Below are 19,956 nucleotides of genomic sequence, written 5' to 3'. Positions count from 1 at the left end.
GAAGTATTGTTTTTTCATCAGCGTTTATCGTTCTTTACTGTATATATACGTTTTCGTTTGAAGAAATAACCGCCCTTTTCCTTCCAATTGGCGTATTCTACGCGTTTGTTTTGTCTGGGTTATTTTTGATCATCTTATTACTTGGGGAATTCTGATTCATTAAAAAGAGGTGAGCAAATAAGAATATTTTTTTCAAAAGAAGAATGACGTCTAGAAATTTATTGAAAGTTAAAACCACATAGATTTACTGATGCTGTAGTTTAACACCGACGGCCCTACCATATATGTGGACTCGTAATAATAATCATTATAGAGAATATTTTTTTTTATATGTTTGATTTTTCAATTATTTGGACTTCATTACAGATAAATAAATTTTGTAGAATGAATTCAAACTCTCCAGCACAGTTTGTTCCAAGTACACCGAGGTTCAGATGTACTACGGACGCTGGACACACCTATTCAACGCCCGTAGCTGTTGTTCCAAACATGCGACTGTCTTTAGAACGTACAATAGGTGAGATAACCGAGGTTGTTCCGATGACCACAGAACATTAATGTTATCCGATCCAGTTATCGTTTTGTTTTTATTTACTACCAGACTCCGGCGATGCCGCGGTTCCAAGAACCCCTGTTGCCGATCCAGCACCCACAAGAACTCCTCATTCATTTAGATTCAGCGCAGTCCTCCACACACCTGTCTCTCACTATAATACGGACAAATGTACGTTACGTTACGGTATTAACTTCAATATGTTTTGCTTGATTGAACTTGAATAGAAAATTGAACAAGGATTTTAAATTGTAGATGATAACTTGCCTGAACAGGAAGTTCCTTCTACTCCTAAGAGAAGCCAGACCCCAGTTTTCTCCACCCCATCCTTGCCCCATACAACCATTTCCAACGTAAGGATAGCAGCGCGTCTCCACATCCAAAGACGCCAACCCAGGCGCTTACTGCCTCCTACACAGGATCAAGACCAACACACCCTCAATTTGTTTAGCGGAGACAAGATTTTCTTCTAATTATTGACAGATTATAGAGATCGAATAAGCCTTCTTTTGTCATTCAGAAAGATCTATCATATTATAGAATGAACTAGTTTTGAATAAATCTGGCCTAAATAATATTATCAGATGTTTCATGTATTGATAAAATCTTCATCTTTTTGTTGTCAAATTGACTATGATCTTTAAGAGTGAGTCTGATTCCGGTATGGTTCCATTATTTACGTGTATGTAAGCATATATCGGCTACTTGTTATTTTGTTATGTTTTTTTAAGTTTTGTATATGTAGACAAAGTGTCATTAACACGAGCTGACATGCTTTTGTACTTGGGGATAATTTTCTTTAGACCCAACAGCTGTCCTGATTTCAATAAAAATTAAGTTGAATTAATGATGATTTTCCAAGAATTTTTTTTAAAATGTTATTAGTGCACATACATGTATCAACGATAATTATTCATGAATCACATGCATTAATTTTTTAATTTCCGCTTTTCCCCGTATTTGGTTTATCTTTTCCTCTTACATCTTAACTCTCTCCATACCAGGAGACACATAAAGCTTGGACATTGTCTTTCCATTGATGCCGGTCTGGGGCTGCACGGCGTGTCGCTTTCCAGAAGCTCCAGCCTGCATTGTTCCGATTTACATCCACCATCTGTCATAATGTTGTTTTTGGTCGGCCCCTCTTCCTTCTCCTCTCAGGCGTCTCCTGAGTACGTTTTCTCTTGGGTACGTTTTCTCCAACATTCCACCCGAGTGCCACAGCACAGTCAACTGTTGAATCCTTTCTTAGAATGTGACCGATCCAGTTCCATCTCCTTTGTCTCACCTCTTAACGGATGTTTTCTGCCATCTCTAGAACTGTCTTGTTCGGGGCATGTTGCTGCCATCTGATCTTGAGAATTTTATTTCGTTAATATCGTTTAATTTTGTAATTTAACATACATTTGAAATTGATTAATTTCTTATCTTTTCATTTATTTTATCATAATAAGAACCTTGTCATTTGTTACGTATGTTCATACACATTGTTAGGGGTTTCTGAAACTTACAGGATCTTATTTACACCTTTTAATCGGATCCCTAACTTTACAGGATCTTATTGCACATTGTCAACTTACAGGATAACTTACAGGATATTACAAACACCGTGTCCAACGGATACCCAAATTTGCAGTTCATTAAGTTTACAGGTCCACATATATATGCTGTGACATCAGTTACCAAAGTTGTCAGGTTCATATATACATGTAAACATTGGGCGATCGATTACCGAAATTTACAGGTTTATTGTGCGTGCGGCTAATTAACTAAGTTTACAGGTTCACATATATACATTGTGTCCTCTTTCATATCAATTTGTTAAATCTATACATATCTTAAGGTTTAATAACACACCTACAATTAAAAGGTCACTCAAATTAACAGTAAATTATTTGATTATGAAAGATATAATGATAAATAAACTCTACATATGTCAAATAAGCGAAAAATTTGCAGTTTAGGGATAAAAAAAATGAATATCTAAAAAATTCAATTCAGTAAGTAACAACAAAAACCCGTTGGAATCGAACTCAGGACATACGGATCACAAGACCACTTGGCTATGCATGGAGTAGGTTACACGTTGCCATCGATAAAATGTCGTTAATTTCGATCAGTGGTCAGTCACTTTATGATGATGTGTTATTCCACCTAAAGGTTCAAATGAACACTATATATGTGTTCGGTTACCCTAGTTTTGAACATGCAATAAATCGGTTCCCAAAATGACAGGATTATTATTAATTTTAAAAAAAGGGAAAGAATGAAAATGCATTTTATGGTGGTTCATGAAGGTAACACGCCGAGTCGGCATTTTTTCTACAGTCATTGCTACCTTCAGAACTCGTCTAAATCACAGAAAAAATACATTTCACTGGTTATATTTGTATATAGCTTCTCTGAATTTCTCGTCAATTGACCATTAAAGTACATGTAAGTAACTTTTGTATCGTTACTGTTGACCCGTTATTTATTTATATATCATAAATCTCGATACAGGAAAATGAAAGAATTAATGAATGAGTAAATTAAATGTAAAGTCAGTGTCAGGTTGACTAACTTTTCGAGTTTCAATCCGATATTACAAAGGTGGATAAATTTGGGGGTGCGTCGGCTTTTCTTCAAAATGCCCCTTCCCCCACCTCATCCCCTCCCCCCAAAAATAGGAGAAATTCAATTCTCAAAATCTGAAATTGTCATTTCATAAACTTTATTTTAAAAAAAAAATGATGTTTCGTAAAAATAATCAAATGCCGGGAAAATGTATTCTCTCCGGGACACCTTCACCAATTTATCTTCAAGTTTTCCCGCAATTTTCATTCGAAGTAGGACTTGCACGTTGGACAAGTTGTACGAAACCTATCCTTTGCTGCTGAAAAATTAGTTTTTGAAGTGATGTCTGGTAACATTATTATCAATAGCGAGTTGTCCACAAGACGTTGCAACAAATGCCGAAATCATGGCCGTTTGGTGACGCTGAAAGGCCATAAACCTTTCTGTCAGTTCAAGAATTGCTCCTGTAAAGCGTGCACTCAGTTGGAGATGAAGAAACTTTCTACTGCACTTCGTAGAAAAGAGAAAATAGCCAGGGACAGTAAAATTGGTTATATCTAAATAGCAGTTTTTATCTGATATTTGAATCATTTTTTAAAATCCTATAACACTCTTTTGCCCATTTTTTAACAATTAATTTATTCAATTTTCAAACTGTAATGATTCACCAAACATATTTGTACACAACCATGTTATTATATATGTTATAAAAGCAATGTTTCGTCAAAAATTAATAAATTCATAGATTTAAATAAGATTTGTTTGCTTTAATGCATGGCAAAGGATTAAATCCTTTTCATCACATCTAATAGGTTGACATTGCTGTATAGTTTTCCTTGCATGATTTTAGATCCACTGTTTGACACTTTCTGCCAGCCACCTGTGGGTCCTTGCCTTGTCAGATACCAGCCCTACAAAGCCATGAGAATTCCGTGCAACAACCCATCGTCAGGTTCCATGGTAGAGTCATGCATGGTCAGATACCAGCCCCATAGAGCACCAATCAAGAGCCAGTGTTACAGCCCGCCTGATACTCTGGTAGAGCCCTCAATTACCCTGAGTCTTCCTAGTCTCCATGCAGCTTCCAATTCTAAGACATCCAGCACCTCATGTAAGAGGGTTGTTTTATGAATACATATTAATAAAGTGCCAAACAAATAAATGTAGAAAAGGGTATTTTAATTGCTGTAAATTCAGGTCAATTTTCAGCATAAAAATTGCATCAGGAATATTTTGCTACTTTGAGTTAGGCAAGCTAGCTCAACAATTAAGTGTTTTGGGTGCACAGCATTTGCCATAAGTGAAACACTCACCAAAAAACATAGTTCTCTGAAGTGTTGAATTTCAGAAGATTCAAAAGAATTGTCAACTCAATATATGACACCTCTTGTATGAAAAGGAATATCTTTATATTACAGATAAGACTGAAATGAGGAGGTATAGCAATATCACAAAGAGCATAATGCCCACATCAAAAACAACCATGGACACCAGTGCTGCAGAACCAAGCATTGAGGTGTTAAAACAAAATCTACTGGTATCAACAAACAATGTGATCCAACAAGTACCCAGAACATATTGGATCAACCAGTCTACCAACACTCACCATGCTATACAGCCACCTAGAGGGAGTCAGGCAGCTGGAATATCTCATCCCTGTTTCTCGGTTTCTTCAAGCTTCCATCGTGCACCTGCTTGTTCTGTCCAATCCATGCCATGGCTCTGTGAGCCCACGTACACGACCCTGAAGCCAGTATCACACGTAGGTCTGAGTTATTCAGCAGATGGAGCCTTTTGGATGCAACAGGAGCAAGGATCACAGTCTAGGGAGGCGGGGGCTATGTATCGCGACACAAATTAAAGATGAACACAGTTAATGAAATCTGAAGGAATTACATTTAGTTTGTTATGTAATATGGTTTTCACTTTTGTTGTAAACATATATTTCTGCTTATTTGGATCTCTCTATTGAGCAATTATATAATTGAAACCTTTAAATGTACTTTATCATGCATGCTAACCAAACTTTCCTTGTAATGAACAAAGAGAAGTTAGGGGACCTAGCAGCTACTGAGGCTAAACAGAGGGATCATGCCAAAGTTAGGCCTGAAGACTGCAATGGGTCATTGTACTATGTGCTCCAAACTTTATACCGGTCATATCTTTTAAAGTTGAAGATATACCAGATATATGGCCTTTTCTTGGCTCATAAAATGTCAAATTAAATTGAATTTGTTTATCTTGATCATTTCATTATTTCAAATAAAATGAATGTTTTAACAGGAACGTGTTAACAAGTACTTTCTATTTAATTGGAGTAATTCTATGAACAAATGCTACTGTGTTTCCACTCAGTGTGGTTCACTTTTGTGGATTTTTGTACAATAGAAGGATTACAGGTGTTTTAGTCCTAAAAGAATTAAAACAAATGTCAATCAGTATTACTTACACAGTTGTATTCTGCTTCTGGAGTATCGTCTCAAACTAAGATTTTTCATCATTAACCATGACACCAAAGTGGAAGTAAAGTTATTATTACATGAAGAAAGCAAACAATGCTTTTGATCAATTTCATTCATGGCAAAGATTAAATCACATCTCTGAATTATTTGTATTTTAATGAAGAAAACATTTCATCAAAATAAAGTGTTCAATAAATACAACCATAAAGAGGACGGAGTCAACATGTTCCAAGTTGCTAATATTACAGTACAGAATAAAACCTTCAGGTTGACTGGATCATATTTTTGTCCATCCTGGCCCTCTGGGTCAGGTTACTGGGCTTGTCCCCACTGGGTGGGCGGGGTGTGGATGCCACACTCTCACTGCCTATAGACATGATCTCTATGCTGTCGCTGACATTGGCAGCATTGAAACTGTTTTTTATGGTCAGCACAGAACTGTTGCGACTGCTGCTACTTGATGGTCGCTCATTATTCCATTGAGCTATTAGACTCCCAGATCGGTTTATTTCTGGTAACACAGGTATTTGAGAGTTCCTTGAGTTACTTCGCTCTGTGTCTGTAACACTAGTAAACACCTCACTATTATGAACATTTCTATCCCTTTCATTTTGTTCACTGATTTCAGTTTTTTCTTGGGAAATCAACTTCCATGTTTCAGCTGAGATAGAAGTAGGTCTTGACTCGATATCTGAAGAAAAAAAACAATCACAAATATTTTCAATTTTCTTTTCGCATTATAAAATCTAGGGATAATGTCCCTCAAAAAAGAATTCCATTTAGAATTGATATTCTAAACTTCTAATATCTACCCACCCCCCTTCCCTTTTTATTCGACCCCACCCTTCCTTTTCCTGAACACTCACCACTTTCTTCCTCTTCCTCCTTCTCCTCCTCCTCCCTCAGGGTGGACAGTCGGCTCCGGAGGGGGAAGTGGGCGTCGGCCAGCAGTTTCTGGAGTTCCTCTTCAGACAGCTTGGGGGGATTCTCCATCAGAATTTCTCGTGCAGACCTGTGACTTCTGAAATACAGTTACACATAGGAGTCATGAAATTTTTAAAACTTTATTTATCAAGTTTTGTTCTTCTTGCATATATCTTTAATGATAATTTACAGTTATTCTTGTCTTGACTGGCTAAGCAATTTATTATCATGAACTTAACTGCCAGGTAGGTCACAATGTCAATCTTACACTTGATGTTTTTGTATCTTTTGTGATATTTTTTTATTTAGAAGCAGAATTTGTCTATGTGGTTAAGAAAGCATAAACTGTATGCTTGATATAAATTTGGTACATGTACAGGTAACTCTCGATAGCTCGAAGTCCATGGGACCGAGGATAAACTTCGAGGTTTCAAGAATTTGAGTTTTCAGGAGTTCGAAATTTTCCGGGTTGACCGACGGGTTTTAAAATTAATCTTACCGGATGTTATGTTTTAGCCATTTATCATGTTTATTTAGTGCCAACCTTACGCACGTGCTTAAACAACGTTTTCTTTTCAGTCATTCTAATGACCATGATGCTGTTTAGCATAATTTTTACAGTTTTATAATTCTAAAATTTGACAATGGCTTAATATTATCGTTTCGTCTCAATTAATTTCTCAATTCATTGGGTCTCCAAATGATCGTAAAACGGTTGGTGTTAATTATAGATTGGGTATTGGTATAGTCAATCATCAAACAATTATCACCTTGCAGGACAAGTGTCGCATGAATAAACAACCTCTGACACGGGTCCCGCGTCTAACGCCTGGGGCCATTTAAATGACCAAGTAGGTGTTAATTAGGTATAGCTCTTTGATATACACGGCGACTTCGAGGTATCGAGAGTAAGAAACTATAGTTTATGAACAACGGGACTGCAGTTTGACTTCAAGAAATCAAGAGTAAATTTGCTTAGTTATATAGGGGAAAAAATCGGGACCCTAGACTCACTTCGAGCGATCGAGAACTTCGAGCGATCGAAGTTCGAGCCATCGAGAGTTACCTGTAGATCTCAAATTCATTCCTTAAAGAATTTTGAAAATTTTGTCTGTTGCGTATTGAGTATATGTTGGATTTTTGTTAATACCTAGATATTTCTGTGTAAACTAGCTATTACCTTGGAGTTATGTCCTCTGATGGCAGATACATGGAATCTGCATCAGACTCGGGCATGGATGCTTGAGATGAAGCAGCTGATCTTTGTGTATCTCGTGATTCCATATCTCGTTGAGATACTCTTGAATCCATTCCCATGATAGTTGAACGAGACAGAGATCTGGCACAATGATCTAACAGATCATTCAGCTGATCCTCTGATAAAGTATCCGGAGTCTCTATCTGTCAGAGGAGAATTATTTGATAAAGTATCTGTAGTGTCTATTTTTCAGAAGAGAATTTGAATAATTTGATTTGGTATCTGGAGCCTATCTGTCAGTTGAAAAGTATCTAGTAAGGTACAGAGATTCTGTTTCTGTCAAGAGAATATGAATACCGAATAATTTATATGTCTGGGGTCTCTGAGAGTAGAAAGTGGTATATAATAGAGAATCAACTTAAAGTTTTTATCTCATAATCTGTAAGTAGAGAATAAATTAGAGGCTTATTAGTAAACACACCAAAGATTTCTAATTTTGGGGGGGGGGAAGAGAAAACGAGATGTGCCCCCTCCCTTGGAAACATCTGCGTAGAAAATGAACGGAAACTACAAATAATTGGAATTTTTCTATGTCCAGGGGGCATAACTCTGTCGAAAATTGCTCGATTGTACCCAAAACTTAACTTCACCTTATTATTATAAGATAAACCTGTATATTAAATTTCATTTCAAAAATCAGCCTCTGCGAAGAAAATGAACGGAAACTGCAAATAATTCGAATTTTTTGAACCTGACCTAGATACTATTATGATTAACCTGTATACTAAATTTCATTTCAATATGTTCAGCCTCTGCAAAAAAAATGAATTGAAACTGTTGGTGGACCGACCGACCGACAGCAGCAAAGCAATATGCCCTCCCTTCTTTGAAGGGGGGCATAAAATATGATTTATGAATTAAAAATACATTGTATAAAAATATTTCTCATTTGGCTTCTACTAACTAAACTCAAAGAGTACACTTAGACATGTGATAGTTGGATTAAAGTGAAACTGGTGAGCATGCACAACTATTTACCTCGATCTCCTCGGGGTTGTGGAGTTTGGCGAGTTCATCCTCTATTCTCTGAAGACGAGATTTTATCTCCCTTTGTTCCTTGTTCTCCAGTAAAGCTCGCTCCCCAAAGTGTTCAAAACTGGAGTTCTTAAACCCCACTGGTGTGAAAAGTTTTTTATGGTGCTAGTGTGTGAACAAAACAGAACCTTATATAATGAAAATCAAGTAATTGTAACCATGTTTATAAATAAAATTGCATGCAAATAACAATACATGTGTATAAATGTGCTATAGATTTCCATCAAATCTATCATATTAGATTTGTTTATATAGATGTAAAAGTAAATTTGATGTACATATTGACCGTATACAGTGGCAATATAAAATATACACTGAAGACAACATGAAGTAAAGCAATTATCATTTTATCTCTGACTCTGTCCATGCTTTCTTGTGCATACAACATGCTATTTTGTATGAAATGTAAACTGACCATTTGTGAAGGACGAGCTGACACTTCCTCAAATTCCTCAGGAGGCAACAGTTCCTTCAGTCGACTGTCAATTCCATCCAGCACCCTCATTTCATCTGGGTCCGGACAGAATCCCTCCCCAGGGCGAAGAGCCACCTGGTAACAACTTTCAGCCCCATCCTGTCATACCAGATTGATATGCACTAGTATACATCTCAAAGAAAATATTATTCATATTATGCTTTATTATGCTTTATCATCAAACCTAAGGTATTTCTCTTCGTACCTCATCTTCTAATACATCTGGAAGCTCATCCAGATCCTTTAACAAGCCTTCCACCCTAACTTTCTCTTCATCTGTCATTGCTATCTCACTACCAGCATCTTTTGCTAACTAAAAAATTAAAAACAAAGAAGAGATGTATTTAACAGTAATTAGTTAATGTAACTGAAATCTTGCAATTTAACATACGGTACTTGTTGAAACTCAGATTCATAACACTAAAATCATAGTTGAAATAGCTGTTAATTTGCATACTTCTTTGTTCCGCTTAATGAAATTTTTCCTTCGACGTTTTCTTTTCCTAGAATCAGCTGACATCTCACTACCAAACTCAGAGTTTGTGTCTTGCTGACTCTGACTATTCTGACTGGTTTGTCCATCTAAAATCACAAACGCTCAGAATTAAATAGAAGACAATACTACAAAGTTTGATAAACTGAACAATGAAGATAAAAATTTCCCTTATTAGGTTTATCATATCTTTATTTTAATGTGTTTTGATTTGAAACCTGATCTCTGGGTGGTATTCTTTTGTTGCTGGTCTTTACGAAGTCCTGGATAATCGGCTTCATTTATTTCAGTAGTGAACACATCTGGTCCTGGACTCTCACTAATCCTTACTCCTACAAAAAAGTTTAAACATTGGTACATGTTCTTTTGAAAACTGAAATGGGGGAATGTCTCTTCATAGGATATCTCTGTTTTGCAGGGTTGTCTCTAAGACCCGGGAGGCGGGGAATTCCCCCGCCTATAACGCCTTAATTACCCGGCTATTATTGTATTTCAAATACAATGTAGATATAAGGAAGACCCCAAACCACCTGCTACTTTTTCATTTCCTCCTTCTACTTCAATTTTAAGAGACAACCCTGGTTTTGGTTCATTCATTAGCATACCTTCATTGTGTCTTGCAGGTAATGTCAATGCCAGATATTTGTCGGTGTTGTTCTTTTCTTCTCTATTCTCTTCCTTTCCATCTGTTTTCATGCCTTCTATTTCCTCTTTAATCCTGATGGTAAATAAAATATTGAATGCTTCTGAATATATAACTTACAGCTTTTACACTCCAAATGGTCAATGAATGGCATGCTGTCCAATAAGATTTCCGTATAAATCAAATTTCCTTTACCTGCGTTCTAACAGCAGTCTATCTCTCTTAACTTCCTTTTCTTTCTTGATCTTTTTGGCCAAGATTCTATCTAGTTTACGCATCTTTAAGAAGGCCTCTTTTAACTTGGGTTCCATGTTTTCTAGCCCCTCCTCGTCTTTACTTGTGTCCCTTGCCCGGGCCCCAGGAATCTGTCCCTGCTCTAGGGCCTCCATTCCCTCCCTGTACACCTCTAGTTCAGACTTCATTTCACTTCTCATCTGTTTGCTGATCTCGGCTTTGATCTCCTTCATAATTTCATTCTCTTCTTCACTATCAACATCAATTCCATCCTCTGCAAAGGGAGGATCAAGCAAATCAGAATTTATATTCAATTTAACTGTAGAATATTTATATCATTTAACTGAATATAAGCTTCATAAGTTTTAAATGAAGATTGATCCAATTCAATTGATGTGTACATGTATAGGTGACTTTATTCACTTACAAAGTAACAAAAGCCATTTCCCTACTTCCACATTAACAAAAGCTATTTCCCTTTGTTGGGTTAATCTGAATCAATCAAAAAGTACTATACCATATTCCCTGTATAGCATATACCGGTACCTCTGTCAACTATACAGTTTAGTGAGTTTATAGCAAGTTTTAGACAGGGTGAAACCTTTTGCAAGTATAAATGGGTTGAAAAAATATAAGGCCAAAATAATAATGTGTACATTAAGTATGCCACAAAACTGTTAAAAATATTTACAGATATACCTGTAAGTTACTAAGGATATTGTGTGGGAAAATCATGGTAACACTGACAAAGGAGAGACTTTCAATAATAAGAAAGTCTTTATACCAGTAATTGATCAGATCATCAAACAATATATCATAACACCATTTGTGGGTTTTTTTCAAAGTTAATATTTTTCAAAATTTCATCTTTGTATTCATTTTTTTTATTGTGAGAATCTTAGTCTTCATTTAATTCAAAGCCTCTTACATATGATCTATGAGCATTTCATAGGAAATCCAACCAAAGAGCCATCTATTTATGAATTAACACAAACTTTTCAGTGCCAACACTATACAAACTGACCATAAGGCAGCAGAGCCCCACTGATCTCTGGTGGTTTTTGTGGTGGGGGTTGGGGTATAAATTTGGTCACTACAGGTTTCTTTTCATTGGAGGCCTGCATGTCATGCGTCAGCTTCATGAGCTCTTCCTCTTCTTCGTTGGCACTTGGCCATTCCTCCTCTGAAAACTGGTTCTCATCAGAAGAATCCGAATCACTCATGTCTGCAAGGTCCTCCAAATCCAAATGCAAATCCAGATTCTAAAAAGCAAAACAACTTACAAATTGAATTGAGCCCTATTATACTACATGTATATACCATACATACTTTATATACAATACAATGGCGTATATATGTGAAATATTGGTATTTGATTTGAAAATTTATCAATTTATTTTGTTTATATTAATTCCATATAGGTGATTCAAAGGAATATGTAGATAGAAATGGGTCTTCTGTGTACTGTACAGGCTATGAAAGAATGAGATCAATTAAGGCAAAAAATTTTTTATTAAATTATTTATTTAATGTTTGCTACTTTCATTAACTACCATTTAAATCATTATTTAAGTAACTAGTAAAAAAAAGTAAATTGCAGAATATCTATTGAATAATAAAAAAAAAACTTACTCCAAAACTCTCCCTGCCTGCAAGGATCCCATTGTTCTCTTGGATTTTCCTTGGATCCATGATACCAGGTAATTAAAACATATCACTTTCTCAGGACATAGGACATGTTCTGTTAAAAAAAAACCCCATCAAAACTTTGTCAATAAGTAAACAATAAATTTATGATAAAGAATTAAGTTTCTCAAAATCAAGCATTATAATGAAATACATCTTCTTCATAGATTTCAATAGCACTTCTTTCACAGGTATGTTTTGTCTAAATGTGCTGCATAAATATCTTGAGTCAGACTATAGAGATTATGGAACTGAATCCTGGTCTGGTCCATCATTTATATCATTCCCATCAGATGATCCTGTTATATTTCTGATAAAAATGTGCAAGATATATGCAAACATTTGTAAACTTTAAGATAATTGACCTTATCAAATAAAGTCTATAAACTAATGAGAAAAGTCTCATGAAAACTTAACAGCACTTATAATTTTACAAATCCGTTTAATAATTCTAAAACAACCCGAATTTCCTTAAACATGACTCGTGAAGTATCTATTGCTTAAAAGATTGAAAAACTCGTTACACACACCGCCGAATGCCTAATAAAGAAAGTGTTTGATTTATCATCTCATATTTATTAATATACACTTTACCTTAACATTTTGGCGATTAGTTGATATAATTTCCATGGAGATCAGATGCTTTCTTCAGTATGAACCATAGTATTGTCTCAGCGACTTTAAATACGACTGTGTTTCATTGTGCATTACATATTGTATTACTTCTTAAAAAGAAGCGCTCAATGGGACGATTTAACTTGTGTAAAAGAACACAATCCGTTAAAAATTTAAGTACCAACAAAAACTTGTCATCAGGAATTTTTCTATATCCGGTTCATTGAATATCGAGCCCGACTAGAATTGATACCTTACTCATCAGCTGATCAGATTTATGGCTTAAATATACTAGTAGTCTTTCAAATTCCTTTAATACACGTAAATGTAAAAAGTTTGGATGCAGATATACGATATCGAACAATCAATATAAAACCCATTTCTCACAGCTGTAAGCATGGTAAGATGACCCAGACAATCTTCCATACATAATGCTGTTCCTTTTTTTTTTCCGGTGTCATAACGTATGGCGGTAAGTTGCAGTTTCCATTTTCATCTACACTCAGCTGTCAGTGATTTCATCATGAAAGTTCAGAGATGTGAGTCAATATTTAAGTATAGCATGAGGATATGTCAATCATTTTCAGACTCAGTATATCACCAGCGATTATGCCTTTTTAATTTCATATTGTACAGTTGTAGTCCTGACTAGAGGTGGAGGGGTCCCGGGTTCGATTCTAGCCATATGATGTTTGCATTCCATTTATATGCTCATTCCTCCTTTCCTATTACATTTGCTGTCGTGACTTGTCCCTGGAACTGACAGGTTAACAATTGCCAGGGGAAGAACCTGGGGTAATCTTTCAGGGCGAAACTCATTGAAGAAGGGAGGAATGTATAGTAGTTTAGGCAATATGGACCATGGATATTAGCCTGGGTAGCTCAGTGGTAGAGCTCCTGACTAGAGTTGCAGAGTAACGGCTCCGGGTTTCATTTATGGTTTGCATATTATTTATATGCTCATACGCGTACCTCCTTTCCTATATTACAATATGTTAACAGGTAGAGATACTAATATCGGGACTTTCTTTTTCAGTCCAGCAGACCAGATATCATAGACTTAAATCCACATACATGTATTTATTTTACTCTAGTTTAATTTCATTGTAAAGACATTTTGCTGTCTGTCAATCCATTTATAAATACCTTTGTAAGTAACTTCTTGTGAACCCAGTGCCACTGTACAAAACATTTTTGTTAAATTTTACAAATCCGCTGCATAAGAGCATTAAGTTACTTTCAACTGGAAAAATGTTTTTTTCATTAACTATCCACATATAGACTGGGCACAAACTAAAACAACACTCTCTCTCTCTCTCTCTCTCTGAATCTTCGAACACTTATTAATAATTAATATTACCGGTAGGTAGCTGCGGGTCTATAGCTCCCGGTCTGAAAAAATTCGGATGGATGACCTGGGAGCTACAGTGCCTCCCATAGTAAAAAACTGCAATTTACGGCGCACAAAAAAATGCGCTAGTTTTGGACTGATTAACCTTATTCTCACACAAAATCTGGGAAAACAGTACCATTAAAACTTTCAGGCAATTTACTACTGATATCGTCACTTAACTTGCCTCAGACTATCTCTTATACATGCTATCGGACCTCGGAAAATGAAGAATATTAATTCACGTCGAGATCTCGAGTCACCATTTTTAAATGTAAACAAACTGTACCACTTCACTTTACGGGGCTGATGATGGTGTTTAAAAGAATATCAGAGGCAAGTGAAATGACGATATCTGTAGTAAAAGGTCCAAAGAAATTTTTGGAGTCAAACATTTGTACAGAATGTGTTTTGAAATGAGATTAATCAGTCCAAAAATAGCAGAATTTTTTGTGCACTGTAAATTGCAGTTTTTTACTATGGGAGGCACTGTAGCTCCCAGGTCGTCCATTCGAATTTTTTCAGACCGGGAGCTACAGACCTACAGCTAAATATTAGGTAAACTGACTTATGTCAAGAGGCAGCAGGGCAAAATCTATGAAATGTTAATATTAATGTGAATTGGAAATATCTTATATGGATAGGACTACAAACATGTAAATTAAATCATCTAAAATTGAAATATAATTTGAACACAAGCAATTTACTGGATACTCCACTTAATCAACAATTATGCATATGTGGCTCACTACACTTTAAAATAGTTTCTCAAATCAGCAGAAGATTACTTGATTATGATAGCTGATATCATGATGCATAAGAAGTACATTTAAACAATAAAATGATTTCTTTGGTGATTCATGTGGGATATGAAGGTACATGTAGCGACTAAGCAGAAAAAATACATAACCCGCGTTAGTTACATAACCAGTCAAGGAAGCGTGTTTACCTAACAATCCTTTGATTTTAAGAATGTTCTAGTTGCATGTGTTTCTGGATAATAATTATTAATGAACATTATAATGTTCTTGTAATTATGTAAGATGGAATTTGTTTGTTCTGATATGACTGTAATAAGCTATCATGCCAATCTTGCAGGTTTTGTCAACCCATTAAGATTTAGCTTTATGCTCTCAACGTAAATGAGAACAAATTTGCAGATCAGAAATGCTTTTCTTATGAAAAGACAGTGCATTTGCTCAATATAAATTGCTAATGTACACAGAGATGTCTTCCCTGTGTGTCTATACTGATGTGTCAGTTTGAGGTCATGGTACGGTGACTCTGTCTGCACGTAGCAGGATACATCAAACGAGTTGCTGGCCAGGAATGTTGGTAGCCTCTCTAAGAGAGTGACAGAATTACTTTTACAAAGAATGATGGTTGTGTAGCACTTCCACAATAACAGACACTTTAATGTAATGTAATGTCATTACTCCTCAAAGTTTCTAAGATATTGCTAAAATAATCCAAAACATATGGGATTTTTTTTCCAGTGTGGTAAAGATCAATGGAGTGATATATCAGTGTTGTGTGGTGAATGATATTTATAGTAATAATATTATATCAGTGATGAAATAGTTTTACTTCCAATATTACTTTATTACATTAATATAAAATAAAAATGAACAATTATGTTATTCACCTAATTAGTGGAAAAATATAAAGTTCAAAAGTTAAATATTCGACAAGCACTGACATGGGCTTCAAAGTACCAAATATTATCCAGACCATGTATATCAATATGTAGATCAAGGCCTCTTCATGTATGTGAGAGAGAGAGAGAGACCCAGGGACACCTGTTGTACACACCAGTAAATATACACATGTACCGGTATCTAGATTATAGCCAAGTCTACAAACTGAAAAAGGGGCTCAACATACACCTTTTTTTTATTGTTATGTTAATTAATAGGCAGAGAGACAAGCAGCAAATTTTGTTTGTTATCTTGGGTGAATAATTCTGTAATAAAACAAGCTTACATAACAAAATTAAGTTATTACAACATCAAATACCCTCAGTCATCATATAATGTATAATTTTGGATTAATTAATGGGGAATACATGTATTTCAAATTGATACATGTTAAGAAAATTTCCTTACCGACTATGATCTACATGTAGAGTATAGCAAGCAACAGTGAACAATGCATGGCCCAATTTCAAACATTCAAATTCAATCATTTCGACTATTAATTCTGAATGCTCTGTTAATTAATAATATGATTATTAATTCTGCTGAGCTTTTGTTTATTTTGATCCTTGTAGGAATAGGCGACACCAGTTGATGATGGAACCAGAGTCATTGGCCACTTGTTTGTCACAATGAGCTCACATCATACGGTCCTGCACCATGAGCATTCTCTACCCCCCAAAGTCGAGGGAACACCCACCCCGCTGTGGGTCAAGATTGTGAGTGCCGGGGCAGGGGCTTGTATTGCAGAGATCTTCACTTTTCCCCTGGACACCACTAAAGTTAGACTACAGGTAAGCTGGACCATTCTGAAAACATGTACCGGGTATTCTATTCTGCAGGTAACAAACACAGTTCATGGGAAAAGGTAACTATCATTCTAAAGATTTCATTTAGAAATAAATAGGGGTGGGGGTGAACAGGTATAGCAATCTTCAGTAGAATAATGTGGATGATATTTTCCCCCAAACAGTTATTTATGCATTATTAAATGGAAGAATACATGGCTCTATGCTTATAACATTAGACCAGAAACTGAAAGACCCCTGCTTCAGCACATTGATGATGTGTTTTATAGGAAATGACTAATGTAGGTAGGAGCTGAGATAGCATAACTAGAGATGGACTGAAGATTCCTCCAGGGGGGACAATGACTAGTAACCTCTGAGCACCACATAAGTAAATAAGCCCTCTGAGCTGTTTGACCGGGATCTGATGTAATTTTGACCTTTCTTCATTAGGTCCAAAACAATGAGGAGGGTCGCCCCAAATACAGGGGAGTGTTTAGGACCCTTAGGATAATGTTTCAGGAGGAGGGGGCGAGAGGTTTGTACACAGGTCTGACCCCGGCCATTCATCGACAGCTTGGGTTTGCCACTGTCAAGCTCGGATGTTATGACAGCACAAAACGTTTCTACACAGAGATAAGGTACAGAGGTGAGACATTATCCTCAGTAGTACATTGTATAGTCAAATATTAGCTCATCAGTTTCACAATAATAAAATATCGGGTTTGTTGACAGGTGAAGAGGAACCAACCTACTGTCCTGTGTGTATACGGATATTCGCAGGAGTTACAACAGGAGCTCTGTCCGTCAGTCTGGCACAGCCAACGGATGTTGTCAAAGTCCGCATGCAGGCTCAGTTTGGGGCAAACAAGGGGAGATACTCTGGCACTATGGACGCATACCAAACCATCTATAAAACTGAGGGAATGAAAGGACTATGGCGAGGTAATCAAAAACTAAAGAATTACTTTAATATGTTTGATTGTGGATATGAAATAAACGATATAGCAACTAGGAATATATGACTACTCTCTATTTAGGTTGTATACCCAATATGGCAAGGAATGGTATTGTAAATGTTTCGGAGGTCGTGACCTATGACATCATTAAAGAAATGATCATCAGGAAGAGGCTTCTAGAGGATGGTGTGCTTTGTCACCTTGCGTCAGCCATTGTTGCGGGATTCTGTGGAACGATTGTATCATCGCCTGTGGATGTGGTTAAAACTCGCTACATGAATTCCTCTAATTCTCAGTATGGAAACATTCTACAGTGCACTGTTTCATTGTGGAAAAAGCATGGCTTTCTTGGGTTTTACAAAGGGTAGGTATAAGGTACTCATAAAGGTCTCAGAAAGAAGTTAATGTAAACATATTACATTTGGCTGTGTATTCTATTCAGTGTTTGTGGTTGAATACAGCTTCCACTAAATCGAGTTCATCGCTGAATGCCATGCATAATTATATGTATAAGAATAGGAACATTCAGGAATGCGCTAAATCAAATCCAGGCCAACTTGTTCAAAAACTCTATTCTGCAAAGTATCGTACACAAATATAGTTGAACTTCGATATCTCGAACACGGATATCTCGAATACAATGGATATGTCGAAGTGATTTTTAAGTCCCAGCCACTTATTATCTGAGTATTTTACCCTCAATATCTCGAATACTCGGATATCTCGAAGTTTTTAAACAGTCCCATCTAGTTCGAGATAACAAAGTTTGACTGTACAGGTGTATTTACAGTGAATTGCACTTTGTTTATTTATCATTAATGAAATTTTAATGAGAACACTGCTGGCATTGTTTAGTATGTTGTTTGTAGTCTAGACTTACACTGATACACTGATGCCTTTGTCTGTATAGGTTCTTCCCCTCTCTGATGCGGCTTGGGTCCTGGAATATCCTGACTTTCATGAGCTACGAGCAAATTAAACTCCTAGTGCACCCTGATGCTCCCAAGTACCATGTAAGATAGAGCAAACAACCTCAGTCTACAGATATTAACTGTAGCTTTATGAGCACATGATGTCTCAGGTCTTGGATGCCAGGCAAATGGTAACATGGAGTTGTAGAGTGAAGTGGAAATTAGTTACCATGTCTACAAACGGAAGGAACTGTTTTGAGTTCTAGTCCACAAGATAATTCATATTTGTATTTAATGTTGCAATGCCAAAGTCATATTCTATTCATATTCTATTAAGCTTGTGTGATTTTGATGACTGCATATTATCACTATGTGATTTATCAGTTTAATGGAACTAAAATGTAGATGTTCTGAATCTGCTACCACTTGCACATTCAGAACATCATATTTATTTATTTAGATATTTTGATATCATTTATAATGAGCTCGGTTATAGCAAATTTAAGGATATAGGGAATTGATTTTGAGTCCTGAAGAGGTGAAAATTGACATCTTCTACATTGCAAATCCATTGGTTTCTAGGACTAAGGTTTATTAAATTTTCTAGTACCTCATTTTCACATTACAGTGTAATATCAGATATGTATTTGATATATAGATTTAATTTTATCAGTCTGTTTTCTTTGTTGAGATTGTAGATAAATTACAAGGGGCCCTTGGGCCTTAACAGTAACCTGTGTTTCTTGAAAAGCCAATTTTTTCTCTCTCTCCAGAACTAGGGGTCAATCTTTTTACATTATTAAAGTATAGTTTAAGATTGATTTGTTGATATTTTTTTAAATGTTATGTAATTTTAGACTGTTAAGAACAGAAAGGACAGCTTATCCTCAAACATGACAATAGACGGTACAACCTGAAACAATTGATATTAATGCATAGCTCAGAATAATATATAAATAGTGCCTGTTTGGGAGGGTAACAGTTGAAATTGACACCCCAAGAAAACCATTGTCAACCGACGCGAAGCGGAGGTTGACAATGGTTTTCGAGGGGTGTCAATTTCAACTGTTATCCTCCCAAACAGGCACTATTTATTTTGTTATACTGAATGTTTTTTTAAAAAAATTTAAGAAAATTTTACTGCTTTTATATAGGAATAACGTGAATTTTACAGCAAACCGTACGCGCATAATTTTCGCGCATGTAACATTTTTTAATGTTACCCGTTGCCAAGTGCGTTGCTAATGCTGAGGGTAATAGTATATATTATTAACTGCGTC

General features: G+C 36.0%; 3 protein-coding genes across 6 annotated transcripts; 2 read left to right on the top strand and 1 right to left on the bottom strand.

Annotated features, from left to right (window-relative positions):
* The first annotated feature begins 8 nt into the window (after positions 1-8).
* On the top strand, positions 9-5,391 carry LOC128176044 (uncharacterized). The gene is made up of 7 exons (XM_052842056.1): positions 9-169; positions 384-517; positions 602-724; positions 809-906; positions 3,386-3,650; positions 3,960-4,220; positions 4,528-5,391. The coding sequence occupies exons 2-7, from the start codon at positions 385-387 to the stop codon at positions 4,968-4,970; spliced, it is 1,323 nt and encodes a 440-aa protein (XP_052698016.1). The 5' UTR covers positions 9-169; position 384; the 3' UTR covers positions 4,971-5,391.
* A 319-nt stretch (positions 5,392-5,710) lies between these two features.
* On the bottom strand, positions 5,711-18,666 carry LOC128176039 (fibrous sheath-interacting protein 1-like). Of its 2 annotated transcripts, none has more exons than XM_052842050.1 (13): positions 18,646-18,666; positions 12,266-12,374; positions 11,658-11,895; positions 10,595-10,907; positions 10,362-10,474; positions 9,975-10,088; positions 9,721-9,845; positions 9,469-9,576; positions 9,204-9,362; positions 8,732-8,893; positions 7,676-7,896; positions 6,438-6,592; positions 5,711-6,262 (listed from the first exon to the last, which is right to left on the bottom strand). In XM_052842050.1, exons 2-13 carry the CDS (start codon positions 12,323-12,325, stop codon positions 5,835-5,837), a joined length of 2,196 nt encoding a protein of 731 aa, XP_052698010.1. In that variant the 5' UTR covers positions 12,326-12,374; positions 18,646-18,666; the 3' UTR covers positions 5,711-5,834. The 2 variants fall into 2 exon arrangements, with proteins under 2 accessions (XP_052698010.1, XP_052698009.1); XM_052842049.1 differs by lacking the exon at positions 18,646-18,666 and adding an exon at positions 12,914-13,134.
* On the top strand, positions 13,290-19,624 carry LOC128176041 (mitochondrial uncoupling protein 2-like). 3 transcript variants are annotated; one of them, XM_052842052.1, is made up of 6 exons: positions 13,290-13,406; positions 16,594-16,812; positions 17,260-17,455; positions 17,542-17,751; positions 17,847-18,129; positions 18,676-19,624. In XM_052842052.1, the coding sequence occupies exons 2-6, from the start codon at positions 16,651-16,653 to the stop codon at positions 18,785-18,787; spliced, it is 963 nt and encodes a 320-aa protein (XP_052698012.1). In that variant the 5' UTR covers positions 13,290-13,406; positions 16,594-16,650; the 3' UTR covers positions 18,788-19,624. The 3 variants fall into 3 exon arrangements, with proteins under 3 accessions (XP_052698012.1, XP_052698013.1, XP_052698014.1); XM_052842053.1 differs by having other exon boundaries at positions 13,391-13,473; XM_052842054.1 differs by lacking the exon at positions 13,290-13,406 and adding an exon at positions 14,452-14,660.
* Positions 19,625-19,956: the final 332 nt, after the last annotated feature.

Source organism: Crassostrea angulata, chromosome 3 (assembly GCF_025612915.1).
Source record: "Crassostrea angulata isolate pt1a10 chromosome 3, ASM2561291v2, whole genome shotgun sequence".
Classification (NCBI taxonomy): Eukaryota; Metazoa; Mollusca; class Bivalvia; order Ostreida; family Ostreidae; genus Magallana; species Magallana angulata.
Note: the sequence above shows the minus strand (reverse complement) of the source record. Positions and strands in the feature narration are given on the sequence as shown.